Genomic DNA, 10,451 nt, shown 5'->3' with positions numbered 1-10,451 from the left:
TATTTTTTGGATCTTGGGCCTGTGCCAAAATTCACCTATTACAATAATAATAATATTTTTTAACATAATTTTATTAATTAGAAAGCACTTATCGTGCACTTAAACTAATAGGGTCTAATTTCTACATAAAACCCTTCGATTATGATTCTATATCCATTTAACACATATAATTTAATAACAATTAACTTTTACAATTTTTACGATTTAGTCATTTTTTTCTTAATTAATATTCAAACATCAAAATTATCAGACCCAACTCTAATATGGCATTGTAATAAGCACGTAAATATTAAATAAATAATATTTACTAATTTACTAATCGAAATTATGATCACAAAACTATTATTTCTAACACCACTAAAAACCGGCTGTTGGATACTTATCCATATTAAATTAAAGGCTGGGATCATTGAATTAGATCATGATTTATGACTCATGAGTAAATGTATTCAGGGTCACACCAAGCTGGACCAAGATCCAATTCTAGAAATTTTGTAAGCCTGCGGCAAAAAGCTCCCTTCTCTATTTAAAACATAATGTTTTTTTTTAATTTAATTATCAAAAACATATGGACATTAATGTTGCTATTTATAGTTGTTGTTAATTGAAAATCAAGATAATTAATAGAAGTGTTTAAGTATAATGATCATTATGGCTTGGTACTATGAAAATTGTGCAAACAAAAACATAAAGAATATCGAAGTTTATTTATGCAGTTCGGTTTCTCTATATATGCGAAACTTAATTTAGTGAGTAATTTCACTCTCTTTATTCACCAATACAATAATTGAACCACACTCTATCACTCTCTAAGTATAGATATCTCACATTTATACTTGAATGCTAGAACACTTATCTCCAAATCCTCTCCTAAGAACTTAGGCAGTAAATACTCAATGTTTACAATTCAATTTGCACTCTCGGAAAATAGTTCCTCAATGAATAATTCAAGTGTTCGCAATAAACTCTCAAAAATAACCTAGACAAGTTTCATAGCATATATCAATTTCGGCTTGTTAACATAAAATATAAATAAATACAAAGTAATTTCTTGAAAATAACTATTACAATATAAACATTCAAAGCACAATCTATCGAATATACGATCTCTAAAAATCAGCAACATAATCTTAATTAAATCACTCTATATTGTAAGGATTGAATTGATTCACTCTAATCCAATCTCATCTTTAATAGTCATAAATTGGTTTACAAAAATAAATTATAATATCTTCAAAATATGAACATGTTCACTAATTCAAAGATTTTTTTTAATAAATTATCAACTCAAATACGAGAAGTAATTTTACTGCCTTAGTGACACTCTACAGTGGGCACTTAACTCCTTCAGCTCACCTTACCTCAACAATTAATAGAAATTACTTTTTTTTATAATTTTATTATTTATAAATAGTAAAACGGACCAAGCTAGAATTAAAAACTATAAATTCAAATCTAATCCAGAGCGGACCAAGGCAATCGGGCCATGAACACGTCTCATCTTGAGAACTTGTTAGGGCAGTAAATGGATCAACGAAATTGAGTTATAGTTGACACTATGCTCATTCAGACAATTCGTCCAACGCCAAATACCCATCATGTTAAAAACGAACTGAGAGATAATAAAAAAACGATAAAACATATATCGAACTTTATATTTTTTTCTCTATTATAAACATTCAACAAAATTGAAGGTGAAATAGTTAGTGGCATTGAACACCTTTTAGTTCAGCCACACACAAAAAAGGGTGTCTTAAAATACTCACCACCAACACTATATATAATATCATTTGATTATATTTCGTATATCTAATAAGAGGCAACCAATTCTACTTCAAGGTTTTCCTCTAATGGCAACAACCTTGCAAAAACCCCAACTAATGGTGCTGTATTGTATGTGCAGGCCTCGGTCTGCATATAATTATCTCTTTGGTCCATGAAATTATCTCGACAATCTGGTCCACCGACCAATGCTCCAACCAACACATTGGGATTCGGCTCCACTCGACTATACCAATTGTCATAGCCTTGGGTGCAACCAATGAACCCTTTCTTTTCTCTGTATGATACTATTGAGGCACCTCTATGGTGCACCCTAATAGGGTACTTAGAACCATAGCCCACTAAGTAACTCATGTTCATAGGGTTAGACCCTAGTATGTAATCTACTTGAGATTTGGCAAAACTGAGGATCTCTTCGGGATCAATAGTTCCGGTGGGACACCGGAGGTGTTGGCTTGAGTTGCGGAGAAAGTCAGAGTAGACAGTGAGTAGGAATGTCGCTGTCGACACATATTGCATGTTGTTCCATTGCCGGATGTATAAAAGACCTCCAGGGGTACGTTCGACGTTGTCGCCGGTGGCGTTGTTTTTGTTGAGACACGAGCATAGGTAGTACTCGGCTTTGGATCGGTATTGCTTTAGAACGTGACCCTCATGCCCGTGTTTTGCTTTCTCCAACAACTGCAAAGGGACAATTAAAGTTCGTTAAAAAGAGACCACCTATAACTTGGAATAAAAGAAGGGATTAGAGATGTTGTTCGAACCCAGACTCTATGAATGCATGAACATAATTCATTTGGACTAGACTCGAATTTGTACTAATAATATGGAAGTTTGTCATAATGTGGTAGGTCCGGACCACTACTATTTGGTGTAATGTGTTAGACCCCTTAATTAGAGGTATGAAAATAAATCTATTTCACCACCTACCAAATTGGCATCTTTCAAGCATCAGATAATCACGGCTAAATTTTCTGCATCTCTTTGCTTTGCCAACAAATTGATAAGTTCTTCAAAATTGTAAACAAATTCAAAGATTTATGACGTTTTCTGACCAATATTTCAAAGTAGAAAAAATGGGTTTTAGAATTTGTAGTTTTTGGCTTCTTTTATTTTTTATTTTAACTTGCATCAACCATTGAAATCTCATAACAGAAGCCCTAATGAAACCCTGCTCTAAGAGAGAATTTACTACAAAAATGAAAGAAAAAAAATTGCGGGTCTAACCGAAAAGATTAAATTTGGTTTTGGTGACTCTGTACTACTCAAATTTAAAATTTAATCCTTATATTTTAATTTAACATAATTTAATCATTTATTTTAATAGTGTTATAAGTTAGTATTAACTATTTAACCTAACTAACAATATTACAAAAACAAAGAGTTAAATTATACCAAATTCAAGTCTAGGAATTATGTTGAGGGTTGGACTGCCAACACACCAAGTGAGTCAAGTGGTAGCATTCTCACATATTAATGTCCTATAAGCTATAAAGAATGAATTCAAATCCAACCTTGAGTTGCACATGGTTCACCTTTTCAAACACGGATGAGACACTTTGTGAACTCATTCGAGCATTGAACAAAGTTAAGAAACCAAATCTCCATTAAAGATAATACTTGATGTATTAAGGGTATAGATTCAGCAAACTAATCCCAAATTTGTATCAAGCAACTATTAAATACAGGGTAAACTACATTCAAGGTCACTGAATTATTAGTGAGTTTATAGTTTGGTCATTTAATTTTAAAAAGTTTACAAAATAGTCATTTAACTATTCGAAACTTTTTATTAAAGTCATTGGACTGTTAATTTTTGTTTAAGTCCAGCTAGCGAGCTCCTAATGACGATTTAACGATTAGTACGATGGGTCAGTATTCATCACCGAGTAGAAGAACATACCTTAGATCTAAGTCAATCTGACGGTCAATGTTAGAGATCGAAGAAAAAAGTTGTTTGAGTTTTGGTTCGTAGATTCATAATATTCAAAATTATTTCATGAAAAAAAAATTAACTATAAAAGAAAAGGAGAATGAGAGCTTTCAATTGATGAAGGCGATGCGAACAGATAAAATCATACAAACAACAATTTTAACAATCTAATAACTTAAAAAGAAAGTTTTAAAATAGCTCAATCACTTTTTTTTTCTTTTTTTTACCCTTAAATATATAGGAACTCAATTTTAACATGGAAATAACATAACATATTATAAATTAAAGAGGGGTTCTAACCATTCACTGGGGTTGGCAGTGGGACCAAGATGTCAGGTCAATGTTCCAGGCCCTACCTTAAAAAGCTTAGACAACAACCCCAGCACCCATCACTCCCCACCTCTGCTACTCTTCTCTATTCCCCATCTCTTATTTCTAATTTATCTATCCACCTCCTCAGATCATGGAATAGTCTACGATGTGCTGCCGAAGCACAGCACATGCAAATTACTGCTCCTGTTCCACTATATTAAAGCCACGTGGCACTAATCTATTGGCATCGATATTATGATAACTTTTTTAAAAATATAATATAAAAATGTATACATAATCATAGGCACATGTAATGGAATTGTGTATGAAGATGATACCTTAATTAGGGGTTACTCTATCAGTAAAACTTTGGTGTGTAAGTAAGAAAGTGGGAAGTGTATGTCTCAAAGTTAAACTATTATTGCATCTTTGAATTTAGGGAAAAGCAAAAAAAAAAAAACATCAAGATTTTAGGGTCTCATTTGTCTTCTAATATTCAAAATAAATTGAATTCTCTTTCCTGTTTTCATATTAACAATTGAAAAAGCCAAAAAAGAGAGAGAGAGTAAAAGATGTAGGAATTAAGAAAAAAAAAGGCATGTTGATCTAAGATATATTTTAATTCCACAAAAAATCTTCAAAGCTATGCATTTCATATTTTAAATATTTTTTTATTTGAATCTAGGGTATAGACAAGAGGTAGGCAAGAGAGGAGATCTGCTATTAGCTCGGGAAAGAGAGGGTAGACCAAATTTTTTTTTGGAGGGCACGGTAGAATGATAAAATTGTCTTTTAATCCTTTTTGAAATTAATAAAATTATAAATTAATATAATAATATAATTAAAATGTAATTCATTTCTGACTATTAAAATAACATTTTAACTTCACTTCTGCTTTAAATTTTATTTATAGAGATTAAAAACTCTTATTAAATAATTTTTCTAGGTTTTTTAATTATGAAATGATTATAAACCCAACAAATGGCCAATGCATGTGTTCAATGCATATATAATTAGACATAAAAAGAAGAAAAAAAATTGAAAGTGATGAGAGAATTTACCATTGATGCCAAAACTTGAACTCCAGCATATTTTACATCCCAGCTAAACTCTGATATGGCCCAACCAATCCCACCAAAACAATGAGCCTTGTTTATAACATACTTCAAGTAATAATCTTCCTTGTCGGTGGCCTCATACAGCCACAACGCCGCCCACAACAACTCATCCATGAAACCACTCACCGACGCATAGTAGCTCTTCACCACCCCTATGCTTCCATCATATTTCCCTCTATACTTATCCCCAAACTCAAACAACTGCAACAACACCACACCCAAAATTCAAAATCAGTCATGTAAACATATGTATATGGTGTGTGTCATTTTTAAAATTACCTCTTGAGCATGGTGCAAGAGTAAGTGAGAGTAATGAGGGTTTGTTTTCTTAAACACGATAGACGCGGCCGCCATTGCCGCCGCCGTCTCACCGGCGAGATCGGACCCTGGGTTTTTCTCATCGATCTTGTAAGCTTGGCGTGAAGTGGTCATATCTTCCGGCCGTTGCCAACAGTAATGGTCCGTGTCTCCGTCACCCACCTATAGCAACAATGAGCGTTACGTGTTTGATATAATTATGAAGCTTAAATAAGACAAAATTAGGGAATCTGAAACTATACCTCCGCCCATAGTACATTTGGGCTAGCGTGTGCTTTAATGAAGTAATCTGTCCCCCATTTAATTGCCTCTAAAGCATGTTCTAATTCACCGGCATCGCCGATCTGGTCCCGGTATTCGATAACACTCCAAGACAACATTGTCACCGTGAAAGCCATCGGGAGTCCAAATTTGACGTGATCGCCGGCGTCGTAGTATCCTCCGACTAAATCCACCTACATTAGCAACAAAAAAAAGACTGTTTATAAGTTGGGTAAAATTTTAAATTCTTGCTATAGCAGTATAGCTACATACTCCTTGTTCCAAGCCGTCGGTGAGGCCAGAATGGTCTCGCCAAGTAACACGTTGATTGTACGGTAACCGACCGGAACGTTGGGATTCAAAGTAAAGGAGGCTCTTCATTAATGCATCGCCATAATCAAACGCTGTTGTGGAGGAAATGGTGAGAACAGAGAAGAGAATGAGGCAACAATGGTGAAGGCTTAGCTTACTCTGTTCATCCATTGTCCCCACTTCTCTTTAGGTACGAGGGGGAAATTTAGTAGCTGAAATAGCTATTGGAAGCTATATATCGGCACAACCTTTTGCTTTTTTTGCCTTGAAATTTGTGTTTTTCTATGTAATGTGGCTCGAGTTCAGTGACTCAGTGAGCGATTTTCATGACCATGTGAGGTTACTTTTTTTTTCTTTTTGTTGTTTATCATAAAAAATAGCGTGATTTAAGCAACGGTTTATTGCTTTTTTCGTGGTATTTAATAGTGGGGTTGTATGTAAGTTTGAACCGGCGTGGACTACTGTGGGAAAAAAATGGAATATTGGAAAGTTTTTGTGGAAGAAGTGAGATTTGATGGAAATTTTGGGTTCTCTTACTATTTGATTTTTGGGTTAAAATATGTCATAAATATTATATTTTTTTAAAATTTAGTTATTATACTTTTATTTTAAAGAATTTAATTTGTTTATTTTTTAGATTTTAAATTTTAAATCTAGTTGTTAGTATTACTAGTTTTTTTTCAAATGTTAATTATATTATCATTTTTTTAATTATATAGTTATCAAGAGACTTTTTTTTTATTTCAACTGCCACGTTAACAAATAGATTTGAACTTTAACATTTAAAAAGTAAAAAGACTAAAAGCCTAAAAATAAAAATATAAGGACTAAATTTTAAATTATCGAAAAAGTACAAAGACTTATGACATATTTTAGTTTGAAATTTTATCTTTCTACTCTATCGAAAGTCCTAACAGGTTCTTGAATTGACTGAACACATGAAAATTGTAGAAACTGCAAAATTCATACAAATGACCTATATGCTATGAGTTAGAGGGTGACTCCAATTGTGTGTAAACTCTTCAATATTATATAATTTTGTTTGTTCAAACACTTCGAGATACTCACACTTTATAAATTCATTATAACTTTCAATAAAATCAAGAAACAAAACCTCAAAGGGAAAATAAAATCAAACTTCTCAATAGTTTTAACTCAAGTGCTAATTTTTCTCTCCTAAATGATTTATATTATATAAATTATGAAATCAAATCTAAGTGATGTAACATATTTAATCACTTCAAAACACTTTTACTTTATAAATCTAAAAAAATAAACAAAATCCAACCAAAAATAAAACTTAAACTCATTAATTATATGAAAATATTATATTTAAAAATATCAATAATTTCTTTTTTTTTTGTTCAAATGTGAATCATTTCATCCCCCGTTAGACTTATCTCGTATTGGAAATTATTGTGTCCAATGTCCGGGTAGGAATTGTTTATTATTTTTTATCGTAAAAACAAGTTAATGTAGAAGGATTTGATGGGCATGTGGACCAAATAAGTTGGAAATATATGAAGTAAATTTTTTAAAATTTAAGAGTATGATTCGTTTTAGTTGTTTAATGCTTTGAGCGTTAAACAAAATCTCAGCTCTGTTTCCTATGAGAATTAGGTCAGATTCATGGCGACAGTGCTCATAATAACTGGATTGCTGCTTATAAATATATAATAATACATAAAGACTGCCGACGCAGGAAATTTCAGTTGTGGAAACTTCACTCTTTTGCAATTTCATCCCTCTTTATATTAAAAATTGATTATATTTTACTTTTTTATTAAAAATAAATAAATAAAATTTACACGTGAGATTAAAAAATAAATAATTTTTTTTTGTTAAAAAATTCATCTCCTTATTTTGGCTGCAAATTCAAACTGAAAATGCTTTAGATTCCTTTTGACATTTAAAAGCTAACAATGGCTACCCAATTTGAAAAATCGATTTTAAATGAAATTCTTAATAATAATTAAATACTTTCTAATTATTAAAAATTAAGTGGAAAAAATAGCAAATCAACAAAACCAAATACATTATAAAAGACAATCAAATGTAAAATTGTCAAATTTGATCGCTCTTGCATGAATTAGACCGGCATATTTTAAATTTTAATTTGTCAAATTCATCATTTAATATGTAAAAATTTAAATTTAGTTATAAAATATATACAAATAATATAAAAATACTTATATTTTAAATTTAATTATAAAATATATGAAATTATTAGTTTCACTAAATTTCTTGAAGTTACAAATATAAATAATACCCACTCAAATAAATAGAATAAACTATTATAAAGCAAAATATATCTAAAGTTGGGCCAAAATAAATTTAAATAATTTTACACAACCTAAATCAAACATCTTTAATAATTTACATGAAAATCGAATCAAGGATTTCAAAATTTTTAAAAATTTAATTTTATCATTAATTTAAACCTTCGGTAATTAAAAAAGAATATTGTTAAAAATAAGTTAATTTTAATATATATATAAATAATCCAATAATATTTTTATATTTGATAACAAGCATAGTGATCTAATAAGAAGAAAAAGCCATTTATTGCAAATAAATGGATGGACCGGACCGGTTGGCCGCCTTGTTCCATGGCCGACACTCTCTATATAGTAACGCACGCATCTCGAGGCTAGCGTCCGGTATTTTTATCATTTAAAATTTAATACAATTATAAAATGATTTATTGATTATATTTTTATATGGTAAAAAAAATATTAATGAATATATGCGTTCTTAAGATAAATACAAATACAAGTATTAAATATAAACATACATCGGAATGAGTAGTTTTTTATATATATATTTACAAGATCATATTTTTCTTTTCATATGCATTGAATATGAGGACCAGATAGGAGTAGTTATAAAAAGGTTGAAATATGCTACATAAGTAAATTTATTATTTATGAATTTGAAATTTAGTCATTATATTTATAATTTTAGAAAATTTAATTTTTTTATATTTTAAAATTTAAGTTTAATTGTTAATATTGTTAAATCTGTTGGTGTGTCATTTTGAAATAAAAAAATACTAATTTCATAGTCATGGAACTAAAAAATCGTTATAATGAACCTGAATTTAATAAAATAATTTTAATAATTTTAATAGTTAAATCTAAATTTGAAATCTAAAAAGTAGAGGGACTAAATTTCTAAAAATAAAAATACAGTGATTAAATTTCAATTTTATAAAGAGTATAAGGATTTATGATATATTTTAACATTAAAAAAATTAAACTAATATAACATACTTAACTTTAAGCTTGGCTAGCCGACTGAGTCTTAACTTAGTTGGCATCAATATTGTTGTTAAATGTAAGATAATGTAAGTTTAAGCACGCTGAAGCGCGTTTATTCTCGATCGAAGAGGAGTTATGAATATTTTGTATATAAAAAGAAGAAGCTTTAAGCTCGACTATTTACATTTTAATTAAAAGTTTAATATAAATCAAAACAAAAAAAATATTTATTTATAAACAAAATACTTTGAAGGGTTTGCTTGTTTCACTAAAAATGGCTTTCGAAAAATAATTTTTGAAAAATAACTTATTTTTCTAGAAAAATTAATATTTTTTTGTGTTTGGATGAATTTGTGTAAAATATTTTCTGATGTTTGACAGATTTTTTAAAAATTTTTCATAAAAGTTGTATTCAATGAAACAAACATACATTTGAGAATTTTTTTTATCTTTTCATTATTTAATTCAGTTTATTTTATATCTATAAATTTATATTTTACATTGTTTTTGCATATATTAAAAATATTTTGTTAAATTCATGTTCATTACAACGCCATTTTTTAGTTACATGACTACCCATCGATTATTTTTTATTTAAAATTATGCATCAACAAAATTGACAAAGAAATTGAATAATGTTAACAATTGGACTTTGTTTTCAAATCTGAAAAAGTAAATGTACTAAATTCTTGAAAATAAAAGCACAAAGACTAAATTTCAAATTTATGAAGAGTACGTAGACTTATGACATATTTTAACATTTATATTACAAAATATTTATTATTAATATATTTATAATTATAATAAATATTTATTATTAAAATATTAATATTGAATATTTAAAATTTTATTTTTAAAATTTATTACTAAAATAATAAATTATATTAATTATATTAATAATTTATTATATGACTAAATATAAATAATTAAATATTTATGTATAATAATATTAAAAAATATAAGATTTTATATTAATATTTTAAATATTTTTAAAAATAAAAATAAAAATTATTATCAATATAATAATATTAAGCTTGATTTAAGTTAATTTTTATATAAAAATAAAATTGTCTATAGATGAGCTCTTTTTCGAAAAATGATTTACGCTTTTCAAATTTTTCAAAAGGGTAAGTCATTTTACAGGAAAATGACTTA

General features: G+C 28.9%; 1 protein-coding gene across 1 annotated transcript; it reads right to left on the bottom strand.

Moving 5' to 3' along the window:
• Window positions 1-1,641: 1,641 nt before the first annotated feature.
• Window positions 1,642-6,428, bottom strand: LOC107942050 (endoglucanase 11). The gene is made up of 5 exons (XM_016875691.2): window positions 5,998-6,428; window positions 5,706-5,918; window positions 5,425-5,625; window positions 5,089-5,346; window positions 1,642-2,463 (listed from the first exon to the last, which is right to left on the bottom strand). The coding sequence occupies exons 1-5, from the start codon at window positions 6,205-6,207 to the stop codon at window positions 1,810-1,812; spliced, it is 1,536 nt and encodes a 511-aa protein (XP_016731180.1). The 5' UTR covers window positions 6,208-6,428; the 3' UTR covers window positions 1,642-1,809.
• Between the last annotated feature and the right edge of the window lie 4,023 nt (window positions 6,429-10,451).

The sequence above is a fragment of the Gossypium hirsutum genome, chromosome A07, assembly GCF_007990345.1.
Source record: "Gossypium hirsutum isolate 1008001.06 chromosome A07, Gossypium_hirsutum_v2.1, whole genome shotgun sequence".
In the NCBI taxonomy this organism is placed as follows: domain Eukaryota; kingdom Viridiplantae; phylum Streptophyta; class Magnoliopsida; order Malvales; family Malvaceae; genus Gossypium; species Gossypium hirsutum.
Note: the sequence above shows the minus strand (reverse complement) of the source record. Positions and strands in the feature narration are given on the sequence as shown.

Coding starts and splice junctions, on each gene's coding strand:
- LOC107942050 (XM_016875691.2), bottom strand. CDS start 6,207: ATGGATGAACAGAGTAAGCTAAGCCTTCACCATTGTTGCCTCATTCTC. Junction 5,919..5,997: donor CCGACGGCTTGGAACAAGGA/GTATGTAGCTAT, acceptor TTGCTAATGTAG/GTGGATTTAGTCGGAGGATA. Junction 2,464..5,088: donor TTCAAGTTTTGGCATCAATG/GTAAATTCTCTC, acceptor GTCCCTTTGCAG/TTGTTGGAGAAAGCAAAACA.